General features: G+C 46.0%; 2 protein-coding genes across 2 annotated transcripts in view; both read left to right on the top strand.

The window, feature by feature from the left end:
• The window catches only part of col8a1b (collagen, type VIII, alpha 1b), a 24,771-nt gene extending 7,841 nt beyond the window's left edge, over window positions 1-16,930 (top strand). Inside the window, exons 2-3 of the mRNA XM_072671254.1 lie at window positions 12,740-13,049; window positions 14,024-16,930. Coding sequence (XP_072527355.1) covers window positions 12,749-13,049; window positions 14,024-15,930 — 2,208 coding nt within the window. The 5' untranslated portion in view covers window positions 12,740-12,748 and the 3' untranslated portion in view covers window positions 15,931-16,930. The remainder of the gene's footprint in view (window positions 1-12,739; window positions 13,050-14,023) is intronic.
• Window positions 16,931-18,837: 1,907 nt separating this feature from the next.
• jagn1b (jagunal homolog 1b) lies at window positions 18,838-22,929 on the top strand. The gene is made up of 3 exons (XM_072671439.1): window positions 18,838-18,920; window positions 20,561-20,656; window positions 22,034-22,929. The coding sequence occupies exons 2-3, from the start codon at window positions 20,568-20,570 to the stop codon at window positions 22,494-22,496; spliced, it is 552 nt and encodes a 183-aa protein (XP_072527540.1). The 5' UTR covers window positions 18,838-18,920; window positions 20,561-20,567; the 3' UTR covers window positions 22,497-22,929.
• Window positions 22,930-23,724: the final 795 nt, after the last annotated feature.

Below are 23,724 nucleotides of genomic sequence, written 5' to 3'. Positions count from 1 at the left end.
TTAACGAAGCGGCTTTATCAAAATAAACACAGACGACGATAACGACGCTACGAACAGTGTAGCGAGTGTTTCATGCATCCCTTCTAGCCTCCTCGTTTGTTTATTGCGGATGGAGCGGAACATCTGGAAGCAGTCAGAAGGCTGGGGCTCTGAAGACGAGGTGGAAATCTAGCGGTTGTAGCAGCGGCGGCCGGGTGCTAACAGAGATGTGGACGTAGGCCCAGGCGGCCAGAGCGCCTGTGGTTGTACGTTTTGGCCCAGGCACGGAAGGGGAGAGCGCAGGCCGTGTGCTGAAACGCTGTCCCTGCCCGAGGCCTGTGAATGTGGTTTTGCATTCACGTGTGTGTGAGTGAGTGTTTGCATGTTTTCCACGCTTGTCATCGTGGTTCGGACTGGTGTGAAAGCGTGTGTTCTCGTGTTTGCGCTGATGTTCTCGCAAATGAATCGTTCTTTTTGAATGACTCTTAATCGGTTGGTGACCATCAGAGAATTACACCATCGTTTCGTTTGTTGCTATGTGTAGCACAACATCTGGCTGGCTGAAACGTTCCCCATCTTGTTCATCCATTCCCGTTTACCACAAGGCAGCAGTTGAAGGGTCAAACCTCAGTTATTTGGACAAAAGTATTGGGACACCTACTCATTCCTTTTTTTCCCTTCAGAAATCAAGGAAATCAAAGAGCGTCTCCTGCTCTATTGTCTCTACTGTGCAGGGAAGAAAAGGCTTTCTGCTAGATTTTGGAGGAACATTGCTGGGAGGTTTTGATTGCATTCAGCGACAAGAGCATTAGTGAGGTCAGGATCTTGATGATCACCACCCCACCTCATCATCCCCAGCTCCTCAACTCACTGGAGCACCAACCATCATTCCAGAGACCAGTGTCCTATTTCAGAGGCTTCTTCGTATGCATCCTTCTTTTCCATGGAAACAAAGGATCCTAAAGGGGAAGGTCTCAGGCAACAGTATACACTAGATGTGGTCAAATGTTTGTGGACACCCCATTCTAGTCCTTGTAGAGAAGTACCGCTAATAGAATAGGACTCTCTGGGGCAGATAAACATGGACCTATTGGCACCATGCAAAGTGCCAGGCCTAAAGGGGTGGGTATAAAGCCCCCCCGCATTGAGCATTGACTGTGTTCTCTGGAATCATGGTGGTGGAGCTCCATCCAATGCTTTTGGGATGAGTTGGGGGGTTGGGTGATCATCATCCAACATCCTGACCTCACTAAAACTCTTGTTGCTGAATGGAACCAAATCCCTGAGCTGGTGTCCCAATACTTTTGTCCTTCTCTGCAGCACCCTGAGACATGTCCATGTTTGGCCAACTGCTCTATCCAGCGCAAGCACCGCGAGGTAATTATGTTAGAGTTAGATTTCCGCTGTATGAATCTGACCAACCAATGGGGACTGGAGCAGGTCAAGAACGGCCAAAGTGTTTTCGGTTTGGAAGGAACCGAAGAACCAAAGTCCATGTCGGTTCCTGGCCCTGCTTGCTTCTTTCATGACCACTAGTGACCTACTGCTGGATTTCACGTCCGATGAGTAGTTCTCAAGAAGCAGTACACGGAATACATTAGATGGACAAAAGTATTGGGACACCTGCTCATTCATTCATCGTCTCCTCTGTAATCAAGGGTATTAAAAAGAGTTTCTCCTGCTTTTGCTGGAGTAACTGTCTGTACCGTCCAGGGAAGAAGACTTTCCACTAGATCTTTGGAGGTGCAGCACTGTTACTGCTGTGAGGATTTGATTGCATCAGTTAGTGAGGTCAGGGTGTTCACCACTTCACCAATTCATCCCAAAACCAACCATCCATCAATCCAAAGAACACAGTCGGAGGGGAGGGGGTGCTTTATACCCACCCCCTTAGGCCTGGCACTTGGCATGGTGCCAATAGGTCCATGTTTATCTGTCCCAGAGAGTCTGTTATTCTGTTATATACATACAGTACATATAAGTGTACACTGGTGCTTGAGACCTTCCTATGGTGCCAATAGATTCTGCCAATATTCTGCCCATTCTAACCAGTCCCAGTCCTAACTGAATGCATGTATTAGATGGGGTGTCCACAAACATTTGGACACCCCATCTAGGGCTTACATGCTTACATTCATACCCGCGATGTATACGCCTCGTGAACTCCGAGCCCTTGGCGTCCGAACTCAGGGCTGTTCCCTTTTCGGTGCGGATAACAGGCGCTGGAGAGGAGGGTGGATGCCGTGGGATGACGGTGTTCTCGGAGGTTTTTGTTTCCTCTGTTTCTTTCAGCGCTGAAAATTGCACAAATCGCTCAACCTGATTCCCTAAAGAGAGAGAGAGAGACAGACAGACAGGCAGGCAGGCAGGCAGGCAGACAGACAGACAGGCTCTGGCCAGGGGTTCCGCCCAAGATTCTGTTTTTCCAGTGCTCTGGGTCTTGGCTAAAGGTGGTCAGTGTTAAGTAGAATCACACAAGAATCTCCAAAAACAAATATGCGAAAAGAGCAATAAATTAGCGTGGCCAAAGGAATGAACCTCAGGTGGGGCTCCTCCCTCCTCCTGCTCCCTCGCTCTCTCGCTTTTTCCTCTCGCTCTCCCGGCCTTTCAAAGCGAGTGCTGGTCTGACTGAGACCGAATTCAGCATATCGATGGACTTGGCAACCATTAAAAACACCTTGCTGGGAAACGTATAGAGGCCGAGAACCCAGTCCTTGCTAAGGTTCAGCATTCACAGGTTCCTAAGGGGTTGGAACTAAACTCTGCAAGGTCTGCAAGGCTACACTGTAGGGACAAAAGTATTGGGACACCAGGGTATTACTTTATTTTTCTCATTATATTTTGTTAAAGTTTATTCTTAGAGCTGTAGTGAGGTCTGGATGTTGGATGGAACACCAACCATTCCTCATTCCAGAGAACACAGTTCTTCCACTGCTCCACAGCTCAATGCTGGGGGGGGGGGGGGTGCTTTATACCCCTCTAGCCCATAACCTGCTCCAGAGAGTCCTATTCCATTGGTAGTACAAGCATGTGTATGTGTGTGTCAGCAATTGGTGCAATTTAGAAAGGGTGTCCACAAACTTTGAAAAAAGCCCCTGAACTGAAATTGTGGAGCAAAACAGGCGTTGGTTCGAGACCATTCCTCCTGAGAAGACCCTCCGCCCACCCCCCAACCCCAACCGAAAGTCTGGGAACTGTTTGAGAAGTGTCCTCTCTCACAGATAAATGGTGGATCGGTATGTGGAGACACACTCCGGTGGCAGAAGGTCAAAGGGATTCTGTACCATTAGGCCGAAGCAATGTGGCAGTTTGCAGTCAAAAGTTGCTTGTGTGCGGTACGCGCCGTCCCAGCGTCATAGCAGCCTCGAAAAAATGTCCCTACGTGTCTCTGAAACCGTCCACCTTGTCTACCTTCGATACAGTCAGTATGTCTAGGATTAAAAAAAAAAAAACTAGAGGACACTGGGGACACATAGGTGTCTTTAAAGACATGCAATTCAAATGAATGGCTTTTCTCGTACAGTACTGGGTTTGGTCGTGCAGGACAACGATGCCTCGGGTCGTCCAGGCCTTTTTTTGGACGAACTCCGGGCGTTTTATCGGCCTACAACGTTCAACAAATCCAGAAGACGAGCCAAGGACTTCCTAGAGGTGCGAGGCTTCAGTGTAGCGTAGCCTTAAAGCCTTTGTACGGCTTCTGAACAGGACTGTCAAGTAACGAAGTCCAAATACTTCGTTAACTTCTACGTAACGATCTGAACTTTTTACTCCTCACAGGAGCTCACAGCAGACTGTGTCTGTAGTCTAGTATGAAGACTGTGTCCGTGGCAGAGACTCAAGAGAGCTGCAGTGAAACGTCCCGACTGAGCCCCACATTTACATTCCAATAAAGCTTATTGATCACACGCCTCTGAAGTCTGACTTTCTGCAGCTTTACAGAACTTCTAGACAACGACTCCTCATATTTTCCTCCATGAAGCTCATGTTGATGCTCAGTAGAGCACAGAGACGCTCCTTTAATAGAGCTGATATTACTGAAATGCTTCATTTTCAATGGCTACACTTTATGGACAAAAGTTTTGGGACACCAGGGTATTACTTATCGTTAACATTCTCCTCATTATGGCTTTTAGAGAAATGGGTTTTTGGGGGGGGGGCTTTCGGTCTTTGTTTTCCTTACATTACTTTTACTTTTCTACTTGAAGTCGTTCTGAAACCAGTACTTTTACACTTTACACTGGAGTAAAAAGCTTCAGTTGATACTTCAGCTTCTATGGAAGTGAGTGTCTTGGAGGTCTCGGAGGTGGCGGCTACGCGCAAGTCCTTAAGGCAGAGGGTCCCCCATACATTTCACAGCCATCCTGTACTCGATCTAGTCCCGGCTCAGGGTCAAAGCACTTGAGAAAAGTAACGCCGCGACCGACCCCTCATCCATCAACGCTACAGGCAGTGCGGGGGCATCTGGCCGGCAGAGAGAGCGTCTGGCTCACAGTGAGTGCCGGCTGACCAGAGAGGCGACACAGCGGGGCAAATTCAGGGTGAGTGGATTTATACTATAACCGGCATTTTTACTACAATGGGGCCTAATGGAACGGGGCAGATGTGATTGGCTGGGTGTGGACGGTGAGGTCAGCTGCTGTGAGGTCTGACCCGAGGCCAGTTGGATTTTCTGGTTCCTTTAAGGTGTTTATGGACGATTAAAGCTTCTTCCAGGTGGATCCTGTCTGCGGGTAACCGGTAGAGAGGGAAATCAGTACAAACTGGCCACAGACATTAGACACTAGATGGACAAAAGTATTGGGACACTGCTCATTCATTCATTCATTCATTTCTTCAGAAATCAAGGGTATTGAAACATTTTGTTGGGAGAAACCGACCGTCTCTACTGTCCAGGGAAGAAGAAGGCTTTGATTTAGAGCGTTGCTGTGAGGATTTGATTGCATTCAGCAACCTGGATTCATTCCAGAGAGCACAGTCCTTCCACTGCTCCACAGCTCAAAGCTAGGGGGCTTTATGTACACCCCCGAAGGTAACAGGGTGGAATATTTCATGAAAAGGACCTTCTTACATCAGTTTCTCTACAGTTCATTAATTACGTTTAATAAAACGCAGCCGGAAATTGAAAAAAAATGAACTAATAAACCCAAACAACAAAATTTACCAGGATAAATATGTGAGGGGGAAGCTAATCTTAACGGCACACACACAGTCTTGTTTTGGTGTAAATAGAAATGCATGAAAGGATGAAAATATGAATATTATTGTGTCACTACAAATCATGCTGTTAATGATGGATTCATATATTTAGGGCAAGGCTGGTTTATTTATATCCCACGTTACATTTCAACATGCTTCACATAAGTAACAACAAACAGGAAGAGAAACATCATAAAGAACAGGGATTTTAAAAATGCAGTTCTTAAATATTAATAATAAATACAGAAACAAACAGACCTTTTCAGTCAACATAAGATTGATGAGTTTATTAGTAGTTTGTTTACAACAATTCATCAATTTTCTCTGTTAAAGTTACATTAATTTCCAAAAATGTTGTGAATACATTTAATTCAATTATTATTATCATAATTATTTTGCTTTGCTCATTGAGCTGCATTAAATGACTAATAAAGTATTTTTATTTACTATTTACTATTACTATTAAAGTATTATTATTGCTGCATGAAATAACTAATAATAAAAAAAAATATTATTATTATTATTATTGTTATTGAGGTTTTTGCTTTGTATTGTAACATCATTAAGCTGCATGAAATAAACAATAATAATAATAATTATTATTATCATTGATGTTTTGGCCTAGTATTGTAAAGCTCATTGAACTGCATTAAATAACTAATAAATAATTATTATTATTATTATTGGTGTTTTTGCTTCGTATTGTAAAGCTCATTGAGCTGCATTAAATAGCTGATGAATAATAATAATTATTATTGTTTATGTTTTTGCTTTGTATTGTAAAGCTAATTAAGCTGCATTAAATAACTAATAAATAATAGTCATTATTATTATTGCTGCTGTTTTTGCTTCGTATTGTAAAGCTCATTGAACTGCATTAAATAACTAATAAATAATAATAATTATTATTATTATTGAAGGTTTTGCCTAGTATTGTAAAGCTCATTGATCTGCATTAAATAACTAATAAATAATTATTATTATTATTATTGATGTTTTTGCCTAGTATTGTAAAGCTCATTGAGCTGCATTAAATAGCTGATGAAGAATAATAATTATTATTGTTTATGTTTTTGCTTTGTATTGTAAAGCTAATTGAGCTGCATTAAATAACTAATAACTCATTTTTTTCTATGATTATTATTATTATTATTATTATTATTATTATTATTATTATTAGACTATGTAGAATTTGTGCTACCTACCTTTGAGTGCACTGTAGCCCTGTTACTCTGTTAACCTGAGATCCAGTGCCAGATGCAGTGTTGCCTTTGCTGCAGCTGAGAGTAACAGCGCCCTCTAGTGGGCACAGCTGACCACAGCGCCGGCTGAAGGACTCAAACATTCGGACTCAAATCAGCTGGAGAATTTCACAGGCTGCTGTGAGGCCTGCTGAGGCCTACTGGCCCACTGAAAGAAACAGCCGGGCCTGCCAAAAAAAAAAAAAACATGAGTGAAGACATTGAAACACAGGCTTATTATTATTATTATTATTAATATTCACATTAATAATAATAACAGATAAATAAACATATATACAGGGCACTGGGTTATTGATGACAGGGTTGTGGGTTTCAATACCCGGGGCAAGCTGCCACTGTCCTTTACATTTACATAGACGCTCTTATCCAGAGCACTCGTACTACAGGGGTGGGCCAATGTAGGGTTAGGGGTCTTGCCCAAGGACCCTTATTGGTGTAGCACAGCATAGCCACCCAGACCTGGAATCGAACCCCAGTCTCCCACATTAAGGCAAAGGTAAATATGGGGGCATGTTGTCAGGCCCTAAGCTGCCTACACTGCCATACCACCCCAGAACGAAACCGATGACTTCACCCGAAAGCGAGTGCCAGAACACAGTAACAGCCGGGCCCGGTTTTGGCCCACTACACATGCACCATTGCCATAACTGTCCCATAAGTGCCTTAACAGGGATGTATTTGGCCCAGAATGGTCTGCTATCTAGGTTAGCGAGAAATGCATAAAAACAGATGGTCTCATGGGTTTATCTGTTAGCCTAGCATGTACCCCAGAGCCCACCTGCCAATAGAATAGGACTCTCTGGAGCAGATAAACATTGAGGAACCTCTCGGCACCATGCTCCCTAATAATGCCAGGCGTGGGCTTATAGAGGGGTAGAAATCCCCCCTCACCATCACCCTGACCTCACTAACTCTGAATACGATCAAATCCTCACAGCAATGCTCCTTCTCCAAAATCTAGTAGAGACAGTTCCTCCAACAGAAGCAGGATCAACTCCTGATTTCAGAAGATACAAAGACTGAGCAGGTGTCCCAATACTTTTGTCAATTTATATATCATATGCCTCCAGTCTCTCCGGTGTTGCCGATTTGTAACCCGGCACACTGTGAACCTGTTCTTCACACATTGTGTCGACGTTTCATGATGAACGGACCAATAGAAACGCTCCAATATGATGACTTCATCGCATGGTTTTGGAACAGTTGGTTCTCGAAGGTGATGGACGTGTTGAAGAAGGACAAACTAAGACACTTTGACGTGAACCAAAGTCTTTGATGTTTCTAGACGAGTCAGACTGGGTCAGAACATCTGGCAGGTCCTTTGTGTGTGGGGGGTTCCCGGTATGCAGTGGTCAGTACCTACTACCAAAAGGTGCTCCAAGGAAGGACAATGGTGGACAGGGTCATGGGCGACCAAGGCTCACTGGTGCTCATGGAGGTCCCGCCTCACAACTTCACAACAGGACTAGCGTTAGTCTCGATGCCGGATACAACAGGACACCTTCAGAGGTCTTGTGGCGTCCTAACCACGGTCGAATGGTCTATTAGCTTATCGGGGCAGGTGGTTTTAATGTTATGGCAAAAGATGATGGAGGAGGAGGCCGGTTAAGGTGGCTACTTTCCTTAATTCCTTTCAAATCTCGTAAAGGAGAATTTGAGCCCTCGGCGCGTCCGTGCCGTTCTTGGGTCGGCTCCCGGGTCAGGTTACCGGGCAGCACGTGTGTCCCGCACTGCAAATAAACCCGTTTGCGCTCGCGTCGCTTCTGAAGGACGTGATTAACTCGCTGTCTGAACGCGAGAGCGGCTCGTTCGTCTTCCCCGCGTTAAAGAGGGAAATCTGATCGGCCGGCGAACAGAGTGGCCTTCATAAATCACCGGCTGGCCGGCCGGCCTGCCGCGAACTGTTCCAGTCCACAAAGGCGCAGTAAAAAGTTCCCCCTGAGGAGAAATGATCTCGCTATCAGGATGCTGAAGTAGAGTCGGCATCCAGTAGTCGACATCATGCCCTTTTTAAGGGCATGTCTAGGGGAAAAATGAATGCAATTTTTGACAAAAGTATTGGGACGCTGAAATCAAGGGTATTAAAAAAGGAGTTTCTCCGGCTTGTGTTGGAGTAACTGTCTCTCTATCCCGTCCAGGGAAGAAGGCTTTCTGCTAGATTGTGGAGTAGGAGCATTGCTGTGAGGATCTGACTGCATTCAGCCACAAGAGCTACAAGAGATAGTGAGGTCAGGACGTTGGATAATGATCACCAACACCACCACCACCACCACCTCACCTCCCCACCTAATTAGCTTATCTTAAAAGTATTGGATGGTGGCATCATCATCCATCGTTCCAAAGAGCAAAGTTCCTTCCACTGCTTCACAGCTCAGTGCTGGGATGGGGGCGTATACCCATCCTCTAACCCACGCCTGGCATTAGGCAGCATGGTGCCAACAGGTTCATGTTGAGTCCTATTATTTTGGCAGTATTTTTTCACAGGAAGTAGAAAAGCTGTGTGTTGTGTGTTATATGTGTGTGTGTATGTGCATGTGCACATCCATGTCAGCAATGGGTGCAGCTTAAAGTAGCCGCCATCTTGGATTTTGACTTTTCCGAGTAAGAAATCCCACCAGTTGAGGAGGTTCCCTTGCGTGGAGCTTGGTAAATCCGACATCCCATCGAACATGCGGTTAGCACCACGCTAAGTAATCGTGTAATAACGTCTGGCTTACATGTTAGCTACGTTAGCGCTTAGCAGAACTAAAGACGCCACCTTCAGGCAGCCATTGTGACTCGCCTCCATTTAGGGGTAAAGGAGACGACTGCACGTTCGATTTTACGAGGGCGTCTACATGGTTAGCGTATTAGCATAGCATCGACCAAGCTGAAAATGAACTTCTGGAAGGTCCTCTTGGTCTTTTCTGCTTGTTTAGTTTGTTGCCTCGTTGCCCGGATCATCGCTCGCTGTCACAAAAGTCAGAAGGTAAGCGAACGAGAGAAGCTAAGGAGGCCTGCTCAGATCCCCGCCGTTTACAAGTGCTTATTTTCGCTGCGAATGAGGTGTCAGAGTGTTTCCACGGCTGGTAAAGCTCAACACGCAAAGCTGAGCCAGAGGTTGGAGTCTGCCACAGCGCTGCGTTGCCTCAGATTCGGAGGCGTCTGGGAAGATGACGGGTAAAGCTGTAATCTGGGCACTGCACTAAGAATAACACTAGCATCAGTGTTAAGGACTAAGAAAATCACAGCTCGTGACACTTCCTGCGAGCAGTTTGCGGGCTGAAGCTCTGGTCCGGCTGTTTGGTCAGCGTTCTCCCCGGCGTTTTTTCCTTTTCATTTTCAAGTCGAAGCAGCTGTGCGAGGGCCGGGAATGCAGTGATGTGTGCAGCGGTGCTTGCCTCCAGGAGTTGAGGTAAAAAAACTGTGTTAAATGAGTGACTCCAGAGCAAGTTGGAATTTACACACACACACACACACACACACATATTCGGACACAGCTCCGCCTATATAATCGGTGAAGAATTTGTAGGTTTCTGGAAAATATCTGCGTCGTCTGCACTGCACTGGTGATTTCCATTTCCATGAAACAGAAAAAGAGAACAGGAAGGCTGTTTTTAAGCCCTTAAACCCTTTAAAAAACAGTCGCAGGGGCTTAGCATGGTAGTGTGGGCTCCCATCCAACAACAGTTTGTGCATATTTAGGTGAAATCTGGCTGAAAAATGGATTTTCTGACCCAGTGTGGTTCTATAGGAAATGTCTAACATGAATTATAACTCACCAGGATGCTAGTTAGATGTACAAGCACCCTACCAATGCAGCCTCAGAACAGATGCTATGAGGGAGCTGCATTGGTAGGGGTGCTTGTACGTCTACTGTTGTTGTATGGGAGCCCATGCTACCATGCCAGGTCCCTGCGAAACCTGGTCAGTTACCTGGTAGATTTCCTTCTTTGTCTGGAAGCAGAAATGGTTGACGTGGGTCTAGAAACACACACAGAGTTTGTTGGTTAGCAAACTGGCAGGCTCTCCAATATAAGCCCTGCGTTTACCAGTGATTACTCTTCCACTTGTCAAGCCTTAGCGAGGCCAGGATGTTGGATGGATGGATGACCACGACCCCACCTTATCACCCCCAACTCCTCAGCTCATCCCAAAAGTATTATCTGGAGCACCACCATCAGTACAGTATGGGCTTGATACCCATACTCTAGCCCACGCCTGGCATTAGGCAGCATGGTGCCAATATGTTCATCAGGTTCATCTGCTCCAGATGGTCCTATTCTATTGGCAGTGGTACTTCTTTCTCTACAGGGACTAGACAAGCATGTGTGTGTGTGTGATCTGTGAGTGCATATGCACATCTGTGTCAAACTTAAGTAGAAGGGGTGTCCACAAACTTTTGACTGACAAAGGACTACTAGAGGATGAGCCACACAAACTGTGCAGCAACAGGTGCAGAGCTTGGACCAATGACGGGTGACGAGTATCTTAGGAGTGTCCAAAAGAGACAGTGGACAGTGAGTGGACACAGTATTTAGTGGTGTTAATGTTATGGCTGATCAGGCCTTGGTTTTGCAGGGAGCTTTTTTCTTTTTTTTTTGATGACTTGCAATGCCCTCCCAGACCCAGCTGGCTTAGCCAGAGTCCAGAAGCGGCTGGACTTTACTTCTGGACAGATACAGAGTTCTGTAATGTCATTTCGGTGAACATCAAAGCTACACGTGCCGGTATGAGGTCTAATAAAAGCCTTGGTTTATGACTCAGCTATGTGCACCGTGTGTGGCCCTTGATAAATGACTGTACTTAGCTGTGTTTGTAGTGCTGAATTCCGCACTGGACTCTGTGGGTTCATCCGGAGGAATGTACTGTTTATAAGGCTGAACAGAGCGGCCGGGTCCGTCATGTCGGAGTGATGGAGTATCTGCCATTCCTCGAGCGCTACCAACTCGGCTGCCGTCTGTAAACATCAATAAAACAATCGAATAAAAAGCTTTGCCATGTAAAAGATCTTGAGTGATGGTTAACCACCCCACTGAGAAGTAGTGATGTCTGCCACGAAACCAAGGCTGTTTATTATTCTCGATACTGCACTCCCAGTGTTCGCGCCGCTGAGTCAGCATAGGGAATAAGGATGCTTCCCTTTTATTCAAAAGCTGAGAGCGGCTAAGCCGTCCCGTTACCACCTAGGCCTGTTCGAATGCCGAGCCATGCTGCTTCGCCATCAGCAGCTAGAGTCGGAGGGAGCACAACTGACTGTGCTCTCTCCAGGTGGGTAGATGGCGCTCTTTCTGCCCTTTATCACTCTTAAACTGATGTTTCGGCTAGTGCTAGTGAGGGAGTTGGTGGTTTGAATGGGTAGGTAGGCAGTAAACAAGCAGACGAATGATGAGCGTCCCGCTCATTAGCATAGCGAATATGCATGGACATGACCAGGCATTGTGCCACTGTGATGCCTCGCTTTCACAGGACTAATCCTTACGAGTTTGTCCTTTTTCTCTACAGTGCTGGACGTCTTGGCTTGCTGGTGGACGCTCCTCTGGCATTCCTGAATGTCCGGGGCAGTTCGTCACATCTGTTTCGCAGCTGTTTCAAATTTAGATTTAATGTCCAATCAGGGACAAGCTTTCAGGGAGAATACATGGTACACACTCGGTACGCCCCACAGTCTCTAATATATCATCTTTTATTCCTAGAGCAACCTTTTAGGGGGCCATGCGGGTGCTGCCTCAGTATGAAGTGGGCAGGGAAGGGGTGGGGCTTCTGATGTGGACACACCCACACTCAACTCAATAACTGGGCTAAAATAAAGGACATTTAAAAGAGTGACGAGGGGAGCGAGAGCGTCATCTACCCACCCGTGGAGAGCATGGCCGATTGTGCTCCCTCAGACTCCGGCTGCTGATCTTTCCTTAAATCTCCCTTATCTCTGCTAGCCTCAGTGTTTTGCAGTGGGGCATAAAGCTAATGTAGCTAACAAATAGTGGTAGATGGCGCTATCCCCCACATCACAAGAGTGCGGCGCTGGCCGGCGCTGGCGTCTGCTAGCCGGTGCGTCGGAGCCGGGTATACGAGAACAAACAAACCAAAAAATAAATAGTGAGAGCCTTCAGCCACCAGATGGCAGCATACCTAACAGAACGACACCATTTCAGGCAAGTGCAAAGTGCTAAGCTAGTAGGTATCAGCTTCCAATACATGTTAGCTGGATTAACCTCATAGCTCCAATGCTAGGCCTAGAGCGGATTTAGGCTAACTTGCCAAATGCTAAATTGGAAAAGTATGCAGGTCTCATGTTTTCTGTCCTTTCTTCCACTCTGCAGGACATAGCCATGTCTCTCCACTCTGTCCATGGCCTTGCCTTGGTGGTGCAGCTTTTCCTGCATTTGCATGGCGCTCAAGCAGGGGCGTACTATGGGCACAAGCAAGTGCCCCAACAGCTGCCTCAGCAACACCAACCCCTGCCGCAGTTACCTCACCTGCCTCTAGGCAAGGAAGGGATACCCCAGCAGCAGTACCTGGGGAAGGAGTTGCCTCATCTGCCGTACGGAAACGAGATGCCTGTGCTGCCGCACTATGGAAAGGAACAGCCGCAGATGCCTCTGCAGAAGGGCAAGCCCAGTCTGGGCAAAGGTATGAACACAATAACATGCGAAAGTTTGCGTCGCCTTGTCTCGTAGGGTGGTGCCCAAGGAAGCGCCCTGCAATTAGGTAGATCTAGGTCGTAGGGTTGCGCATATTTGAATTTCTGTCCCAGTTCGTTACCAGGTTGGAAAGACACTGGAATGTGATGGTTGTTGAAAATCTTTCGGAATTTCTTAGCCACCCCGGCCTCACGGGAAATAGCAGCTCTGCCTTTCCCCACAGGCTATCAGTCTGACGTTCCTTCTGGACCTTCTGGACCGGTTTGGCTCTAGAATATGTAGGATCACACCGCAAGTCTAACTGACCACCTTTCCTTACTATTACAATGAACTGAATTCCACTGTACATGGCTGGGACATGCTTGGACGAGATGCTGGTCAAGTTACTGACCTGTCGTCAGACCACTCGTGCAGATTTTATGCTTTTGAGGATGTACGGTACAAGCGTGAGTCAGCCCACATGCCTCGGCTTGTCCCCCACATCTTGGCCAGCACTCAACCCAACATTTAACGGATTGTATAAGGGACAGCTGCCAATGCTAACACTCTATCTGACAGAGTTTCTCGCAGCTTGCCAGATCCCCATCAGTGTGAATGACACGAGGTGGTTACCTCTCATCTCCCTGACGTGCTAATGCCATTTAAAACACTTCATAACTGCCTCTCACATTTCAAAAGCAGCTGCTATGAAAATGCGCATTGCCTTTGCCAAAACAAACAGCTATCTAGGAATCGCTGAGTGGTGTGACCTCTACAGGGGTAGCCTCACAACAATTTACATTCCGGACAAATCGTATAATTTAGGAAAAATGTAGAGGTAAAATGTATGATATTCATTCATTTAAGTTGATCAGATTTACAATAATAGTACTACGGAATTCCGAAGAGATTTCCGAATCCATCCATCCATCCGTGTTTCCGTACAGATCGCTAGTTCTTAAGATATTACCTTTGTCTCCCCAGGCGAAAATATTCCCAGAGGCGAGAAAGGGCCCCCAGGAGAGCTTGGCCCTGTAGGGCCTCCCGGACCTCAAGGCCCTCCTGGTCTACCAGGCCATGGCATCCCAGGACCCCCTGGGAAACCAGGCCTGCCCGGCCCTCAAGGGTATCCTGGAATTGGAAAACCTGGTATGCCAGGGATGCCGGGAAAACCCGGAGGGATTGGATTGCCAGGCCCAAAGGGGGAACAGGGGCCAGGTGGCGGAGCGGGACCAGTAGGATTGCCAGGACCGCCAGGTCTTCCAGGACCACATGGGCTACCAGGTCTGTCTAAACCAGGTGGACAGGGACTACCTGGAAACCCTGGGCTGCGTGGAGAGCCCGGATATAAGGGTCCTCCAGGGATTCCTGGGATTCCTGGACATAAAGGTGATAAAGGAATTGGCCTTCCAGGATTACCAGGTGTAAAGGGACCAGCTGGCCCCCCTGGGCCACCAGGTCCGGGAGGGTTACCAGGAGTGGGCAAGCCAGGACTAAATGGACTTCCTGGGGTACCTGGAGCTCCTGGTAAACCAGGTCCACCCGGAGAGCCAGGGTTGGGGGGACTTCCTGGTGACGAAGGACAACCTGGGCCACAAGGCCTGCCAGGTATCGGTAAACCTGGTTTAGATGGTTTGCCAGGAAAGCCTGGTCTCCCAGGAGGAAAAGGAGAGCCAGGTCCACCTGGTTTTCCAGGGGGACCAGGTTTACCTGGATTTGGGAAGCCAGGATATCCTGGGCCTAAAGGTGACAAAGGACATGGTGGTTTACCTGGCCCCCCAGGCCAAAAGGGCGAGAAGGGTCATGGTGGACTTCCTGGAATTATTGGCCCACCTGGTCATGGTGGTGTCCCTGGTCCACCAGGTCTCATGGGACCCCCAGGAGGTATTGGTTTCCCTGGACCAAAGGGAGAGGGTGGTGCAGTTGGGCCCAAAGGGCCTTACGGCCCAAAAGGTGAACCTGGACCTCCTGGACTTCCAGGAAAGCCTGGGCTCCCAGGAGAAGGTGGTCAACCAGGACCAAGAGGCTTACCTGGACCCTTAGGGCCTCAGGGTGAAAATGGATATAAAGGGCTACCTGGTCTTCCTGGGGCACCAGGGAAGCCTGGACCAAAGGGTGAGGGTGGTTTTCATGGGGAGAAAGGTCATCAAGGGCCAATAGGAATTCCTGGACTAATGGGACCAAGCGGACCAATTGGGCCTCCTGGACCTCCAGGCCCAAAAGGGGACTATGGTCCACCAGGGAAACCTGGACCACCAGGTATAGGGAAAGCAGGACTTACAGGCCCAATGGGTCCACCGGGGACAGCTGGACCTGGTGGACTTCCTGGTAAACCTGGAATGCCTGGCCAACCTGGTCCTCCTGGTCCACCAGGGCCCCCTAGTCAGCCTCCTGGTCTTGTCACGATTCTCCCTGAGAGCGGTCCAGGTCTGGATGGGGCCAAATCAGGATACAAAAAAGTCAAGCCTGGAGGACAATTTGGAAGGAACGGTCTCGAGATGCCTGCATTTACTGCTCAGCTAACAACACCGTTCCCTCGTGTGGGCACCCCAGTGGTCTTCAACAAGGTCTTGCACAACGGCAACCAGAACTACAACCCCCAAACCGGCGTCTTCACCTGCAGCATACCTGGAATTTATTACTTCGTATACCATGTCCACTGCAAAGGAGCCAACGTATGGGTGGCTCTGCACAGGAACAATGAGCCAGTCATGTACACGTACGACGAGTACAAGAAAAGTTTCCTGGATCAAGCGTCAGGGAGTGCAGTGCTCCCCCTGCAGTCTGGAGACACTGTTCACATTCAGCTGCCATCGGACCAAGCTGCAGGACTTTATGCTGGTCAATACGTCCACTCGTCGTTCTCGGGATATTTATTGTATCCGATGTAAAGTGTCCGAATCGACCATGGCTCCGGTCGTTGGGGGAAGGAACCGCAACTTTTACATATAAATATATAAACTGCATGTGTGTGCCGTCAGTATTTGGTGACGTAGACTTCACGAGCTGATGACGTTGCATAATTGACTGGTCTTCAACTGGTTCAAATGGGAAAGTCAAGGTCTGATCAGGGTCATTCTACGTAGCGGGGAGTCCTAATAGACTAAATGCTAGTCGGAGGGTGTCTCGGTTTGATGATAAGCCATACATTTTTTGAATGACGTTACGCTCTTAGCCATATCCAAAGCTGTCTTGGGTCGCATATAGGCCGCATTTACACAATCCATACGTGCTGATGACTGGGGTAATATTCACCACTACGTACATTACACAGTACCTACGAGTCCTCGTAACAGGCGACGTCCAGTTATTACCGTAATTACCGCGTTTGTTTATACACCAGCTAACTATACTCTCAGTCTTACAACCTATACGCTACAGTTTACACTTTGTTTACAGTGCCTTTGCCTAAACCATAGATTCACCACCGTCAACATATCCGAAAGAGCTTTTCATACGTATCACAATGAGCAAACAAGGTCGGCTGATACAAACGGAGGTACGTCTGAAATGTGTATATGTGTATATAATTCGTGTCTGTGCTGTTATACGTCCCTCAGCTGGCAGAAAACTACCAAAAATACCAGCCCAGGGGCATTCTGCGCCATCGCAGGCCATCACACTTACACCTAGGCAGAGGTCGATGCTGGGAGGATTTCTGTGGGGTTCTTCTTCTCTGTAATTTATTTAGTTTTTTTTTTTTCCTCTCGTTTTTGTTTTACTACTGAGCGCCTGAATTTGTATATGTGCTGGAATCAAAATCAAGGTGGGGCATAAAACCAATGACGTTATTCAGTGTTCTGCCGTTTTCACAATGGTGCTAAAACAGTCGACTGAACAGCGAAGGACGGCATTTTGAATGTCAGCTTTGTTTTGTAAATAAAATCCGAGCGACTACAGCTTGCGTGTGTGTTTTTATTTATTCATTTCATTTATTTAAATATATGCAAATATGCATTTCCTTATAATAACTTGCAGGCATTCTGATGCCGCTAATATGCTAATCTCACAAACGAGAAATCTTTATTTAAAAATATGTTTTATACTACTATACTACTGTATTATACTATATTATTAAAGTATCAATACTATATTATATTTATATTCTATAAATTTAGAAAAAGATAGAAATATGATATTTTAATATTTTCAATATTTTTTAGATTTAATTTAATTTAATTAAATAAATTGTTCCTGCAACTTAACAATTCATTTCCTCAATTTAAAAACATTTCCTTAACTTATTATCCATTTACTTAATAAATCATTCCCAGTTCTATAAATGTAGACAAAGATAGAAATATAATATTTTAAGACATTTAAAACAATATTTTTTATTTCTTAATTTAATTTAATAAAAAATAGTTTCCTCAACATGAATACATTTTTCTCTCAATTTATTAAAGCATTCCTTCAGTTTAATAAAGCGTTTTCCCCAATTAAATTAATTGTTCCCTCAACTTCAACAATTCGTTTCCTCAGTTACAAAATTTTCCTCTATTTATTATCCGTTTACTTAACTTAATAAATCATTCCCAATTCAATAAAATGGTCACTTGATTAAATAAATATTTCCTTTAATTTAATAAATAATTGCCTGAACTTAACAATTAAAAATTCTGTTCCCTCGATGTATTAAGCTTTCCCTCAGCTTATAAAATCATTCCCCAAATTTAATAAATTGTTCCCTCTTAACAATATATTACCATGATTTAACTATTTGTTCCCTCAATTTAAGAGGTTTTAATACATCATTCTCTAAATTTAATAAAATTATCGTAATTGAATAAAGCATCCCTTCAATTTAATACAGCATTTTCTACATTTAATAATTTGTTCCATCAATTTAACGATACGTTATCATTATTTAACAATGAATTCCCTCAGTTTAATCCATATTCTCAATACAATGTTTCCACAATTTAATACACTGTTCTCTAAATTTAATAAATAATGAGAATTCATTATTTTATTCAAACAAAGAATTCCTTCAATTTTCATATATATATTTCCTCAATTTAATAAATCACTGGATGAGCACCTCCTCCACCCCTGGGTCCTGTAGATACCTGAGCATCCTAGAGCCTGGTGCCTAGAGCCCTACCTGAGCATCCTAGAGCCTGGTGCCTAGAGCCCTACCTGAGCATCCTAGAGCCTGGTGCCTAGAGCCCTACCTGAGCATCCTAGAGCCCTACCTGAGCATCCTAGAGCCTGGTGCCTAGATCCCTACCTGAGCATCCTAGAGCCTGGTGCCTAGAGCCCTACCTGAGCTTCCTAGAGCCTGGTGCCTAGAGCCCTACCTGAGCATCCTAGAGCCTGGTGCCTAGATCCCTACCTGAGCATCCTAGAGCCCTACCTGAGCATCCTAGAGCCTGGTGCCTAGAGCCCTACCTGAGCTTCCTAGAGCCCTACCTGAGCATCCTAGAGCCTGGTGCCTAGAGCCCTACCTGAGCATCCTAGAGCCTGGTGCCTAGAGCCCTACCTGAGCATCCTAGAGCCCTACCTGAGCATCCTAGAGCCTGGTGCCTAGATCCCTACCTGAGCATCCTAGAGCCTGGTGCCTAGAGCCCTACCTGAGCTTCCTAGAGCCTGGTGCCTAGATCCCTACCTGAGCATCCTAGAGCCTGGTGCATAGAGCCCTACCTGAGCATCCTAGAGCCTGGTGCCTAGAGCCCTACCTGAGCATCCTAGAGCCTGGTACTGTGTTCTGGGTCGACCCATGTGCTCAGAAGTCCCGGGGGGTGGGAGCAGGAGAGTCGGTTCAGTCCCCAGGCCGAAGGTGGCGGTACTGAACTAACCGAGCGAGAGAGGGAACCGGGGAGGAAGACGCACTCGGCTCCACAGCGCTGACCGATTCACCGCGCTTCCCCCAGGCTTCGAGGTAAGCAGCCTTCCCCCAAACCTCCCAGCGGAGTCAGCGGCTGGGTTTCAGCGCTGTTCAGCTCGGGTCTCCCTTTTCTCCCGGCGGGTTCGGGCTTGTTGTGTTTACGTGGCTAAAGCCGTTAGCTAACGCTAGCTAACTTTCCAGCAGTTTAGCACCGCTCTCGCCGTAAAACCTCAACGTAAACTTTTTATATGCACTAACACTTTGTCTCATTTTTAAAAGGTCTTCAGAAGTATACTGTGCACTTTATTCCTTCGTGTTATGGTTTATTTATCGGGTTATTTGCTCATTTTCTGCCTTTTTTCAGTCACAGCCGGAACCGTTAGCCAGGTAGCTTAGCGAGCGAGCTTTGGTCTCGTCACTGAAACGTCACCATAAACTTGAACTTTTAGTTTCTTTTTTTTAATTATATATATATTTAAATACAATACAATTTATTTCGTAGTTTTATAATAGTTGTAAATGTGTGAGGTGGTAATTTTAATAATACTTAAATAATAATTTTTTTTATGCAAACTTTTTTCTGTTCTACGTTTTTAAAGTTCGTAATTTGTTTTTACGTGTTAATTTCCTTCTAATTCCAATTAGAAAAGCTTACTGAATTAATGTAATATTTTTTTAATAATTTTATTTATTTTCCAGTCAGAGTAACCGATTATCGAGCTTCTATCGAGTTCGACCTGACGATCGAGCGGAGTTCGACCTGACGCAGCTAGCTAGCTTGTTCGGACTGTCCTTAAAGGGGAATTTCACTGATTTATTAAAATTATCTGAATTATTATTTGGTTAAGATGTAAGCAAAGTCATGTAGAATGGTTGGGTGTGAAGTGCTTCATTTTGGAGAAACCCCACCCAATCAGATTTGTTCATAGTGGTGGTGAATGGAACCAGACGTCTAAAGAGATGAATGGTTTAGTGCACCATATATATATATATATGTGTGTGTGTGTGTGTGTGTGTATAATTCTCCTATTTGGTAATTCCCCTTTAAAATTACAGACACACACACACACACGTATTCCTATCCTAATGGGTCATTTCCATGGCCGTCTCTATGAGCGTGCACTGACCATAACCGTGGCAACCCAAACATCAGCCCTGACCCCTTTTACGTCTTCTAAGAAAAGTTTTCGTATTACGTCCAAAAAGGGGACCACCCAAGTGACCCCCCCCCTCCCCGACATCCCAATATCCTCCATTCTGAGGACATCTGGTCCCAATAAAGCACGGAATACAAATGCACAAATAATCTGGTCCTCACTAAGCTCTAAATACATATACAGCCCTCAGAACACACCAAATACACACACACACACACATTCAGTCCCCATAAAGCACCAAATACACATGTGTTCCCAATAAAGTGCTCAATAGGCATGCACACAATTAGTTCCAGTCCCCATGAAGCTCTTAACACACACACACACACACACACACACATATTCGGTTCCCATAAGCCAGTGAACAAGCACAGTTGGTCCTCATAAAGCACTGAATACAAACCTACACCAACATACACACTTTGCAGATTCATACTGGATAGATATCTTGGCTTCTGTAAGTGAGCATTGAAGGTCTATTACTTAACCAGAAATCTCTCTGTGTGTGTGTGTGTGTGTGTGTGCGCTGTGTTTTAGGGCTGCTATGGCTTCACGAGCCGGACCAAGAGCTACTGGGACAGATGGGAGTGACTTTCAGCACCGGGAACGTGTGGCTTCACACTATCAGATGAGGTGTGTGTGTGTAAAAATCTTAATATACAAAAATAAACAATAAATCATATTGATTAAATTAGTCATTTATTATTATAAATGTTTTTTTATTATTTTAATTTATTTATTACATTTTATTTGTTATTTAATAAATAATACAATTATTTATGTTGTTATTTATATTATTATATTATTATTTTAATGAAATCTGACAGTCCCAAGAAACTAGGTCATGAATTAAAATCCTCAGGTCTCAAACCAATCCATTATTCCAGTATTATCAGTCAAAATCTCAGTTTGGACAAAATCTCCAACAAAATATCAATTATTATTTTGACAGTCAGATAATTCTATCAATTATAAATGATGTAAAAAAAAAATTTTTTACAAGCAGGAAAAAAGATAATACATAAAAATAATTACAGTTGGTAGGAAACCACAGACCACGCCTGACAAAATGAAAAGTTCCAAAAATGTAGAGAAATTTAATGAATAAATTTTTAAATTAATAATGAATGAATCTCCCTGATGGTGATGATGGGCTCCTGCATGTGCTCTGTGAGCTCTGCTGCTCAGGAGCCTGTGGTCGATTATCGGTCAGAAGAATTAGCTAGAATTTGCATCCCACTGAGTTTGCAAAAGCCAATGAACTACTCTGCATGTTCAAATGTTTGCGGACACCCCGTCTAATGAATGCATTCGGCTACTTCAGGTTGCACCCATTGCTGATACACACAGCTAGTCTAGTCCCTGTAGAGAAGTACTGCCAATAGAATAGGACTCTCTGCAGGAGCAGATCAACCATGCTGCCTAGTAATGCCAGGCGTGGGCTAGTAGAGGGGTGTATATAAAGCCCCCCCAGCATTGAGAAGCTGTGGAGCAGTGGAAGAACTGTGTTGTCTGGAATGATGGATGTTGTTGTGGTGCTCCATCCAGTACTTTTGGATAGGATGAGGTGGCGTGCTGATCATCATCATGATCATCATCATCATCATCATTATCATCATCCAACATCCTGACCTTGCTAACGCTCTTGTGGCTGAATGCAATGCTCCTCCAGAATCTCTGGACAGTACATACGGTCACTCCAACAAAAGCAAGATCAACTCTTTTTAATGTCCTTGAATACCAGTGAATAAGCAGGTGTCCCAATACTTTTGTCCGTAGCGAACGAAGCACTTTAGCTTTAGAGACGTACATAGAATGGGTGCGTTTATGTGTTTTGCATGTGGTTCGAGGCAAATGTGCCCCCGTCAGCTTTGTGGTTCCAGTGTAAAACTCTAAACACAAACAAACATGATGGACAGCATTTTTTTAAAAGGGTGGAGGGGTCAGCTGTGCGCCTTTAACCCTAACCTGACCAGTCTTGTCCTGTCCTGCCTCTTCCCTCCCCTCCAGCGTGGCCCTGAAGTCGGAGATCAAGAAGCTGAACGTGGTCCATGTGGCGGTGTGGGCGCTGGTTGCGGCCCAGGTGCTGGTCAGCCAGCTGAACCTGGTCTCCCACAGAGTGGTGGCCAGCCCGTACCAGTGGGAGTACCCCTACCTCCTCAGCATTGTCCCAACGGTGGTCAGCTTCATGGCGCTGCCGCGGAACAACATCAGCTACCTGGTGGTCTCCATGATCAGCGCGGGGCTCTTCTGCATGGCGCCCATCATTTACGGCGGCATGGAGATGTTCCCCGTGGCCCAGCAGCTCTACCGGCACGGCAAGGCGTACCGCTTCATCTTCGGCTTCTCCGCCGTATCCGTCCTCTACCTGCTGATGGTCATAGCCGTCCAGGTGCACGGCTGGCAGATCTACTACAGCAAGAAGCTGCTGGACACCTGGTTCACCACCACGCAGGACAGGAAGAAGAAGTGAAGGGGACTGAGGACAGTTCTACATGTTGTTGAGCGCTTTGCTTTGTTTGCCTGTTCGTCCTGGTCGTTGTCCTCGTCCTCATCTGTTTTGAAAGGACGACCTGAACGTGTCTCCGGTTGTTTAGAGGAGATCAGGCAGGACGTCCTGATCTTGCCGCAGTGAGCTCTGCCTGTTTTCCCTTCCTGCTAAACCTTATGAACTAAAGCCGCATCAGGAATGTCCGTGTCGGGCAGCCTGTGAAGGCTTCAGGGAGCAGGACCCTGTAGCTGTGGAGCATCAGATCCCTTCCCTGTTCAGTCAGCTCTAATTCCAGGTACTGAGGACTTCCAGAGAGGCGACCGCAGCGTCCAGGCCTGACGAACAGGCAAGCACTGGAGAAAAAATCAGATTATTTCAAATAAACAATATTTTAAATAAATAAATAAAAATTGAACTGCACAGATTTTGTGGTTTTTGTTGTCATGGACTCTCCTACCCATCTCAGCACACACGTTCAACTAGCCATCCCCGACTAGCTGGACACAAACGCGTCCTGCAAACCTGCTTTAGGCATCCTGAATCCTAGATGCCAACCTAACCAGCCGTCTGGGCGAGGAGTGATCCCAACCGGCCGCCCTGCCGTCCTTCCAGGGGCATGCGATCCCAACCAGCCGTCCCCCCCTGGGTGAGTGATCCCAGCCGGCCGTCCTGCCCTCCTTCCAGGGGAGAGTGATCCCAACCGGCCAATGCCTTAGCAACCACCTAGCAACAACACCTATACCAGAGTAACATCTTAGCATCCACCTAGCAATGCCTTAGCAACCAACAAATATACCGTTGCAGCACCTTAGCAACCAGTTCTTATACCATAGCCAAGGCTTTAGCGACCACCCAGCTATACCTTAGAAGCCAACAGCTGTGCCATAAGAACAACACCTATAGCAGAGTGACACCTTAGCGACCACCTAGCAACATCTATACTAGAGTAACACCTTAGCAACCAACTCTTATACCATAGCCACAGCTTTAACGACCACCCGGCAATACCTTAGAAGCCAACCCCTGCGCTATAAGAACAACACCTATACCAAGGTAACACCTTACCGACCACCTAGCAACGTCTATACTACAGTAACACCTTAGCAACCAATAAATGTACCATTGCAGCACCTTAGCAACCAGTTCTTATACCATAGCCACAGATTTAGCGACCACCCGGCAACACCTTAGATGCCAATACCTGTGCCAT

The sequence above is a fragment of the Salminus brasiliensis genome, chromosome 25, assembly GCF_030463535.1.
Source record: "Salminus brasiliensis chromosome 25, fSalBra1.hap2, whole genome shotgun sequence".
NCBI classification, from domain to species: Eukaryota; Metazoa; Chordata; class Actinopteri; order Characiformes; family Bryconidae; genus Salminus; species Salminus brasiliensis.
Note: the sequence above shows the minus strand (reverse complement) of the source record. Positions and strands in the feature narration are given on the sequence as shown.

Coding starts and splice junctions, on each gene's coding strand:
- jagn1b (XM_072671439.1), top strand. CDS start 20,568: ATGGCTTCACGAGCCGGACCAAGAGCTACTGGGACAGATGGGAGTGAC. Junction 20,657..22,033: donor GCTTCACACTATCAGATGAG/GTGTGTGTGTGT, acceptor CCTCCCCTCCAG/CGTGGCCCTGAAGTCGGAGA.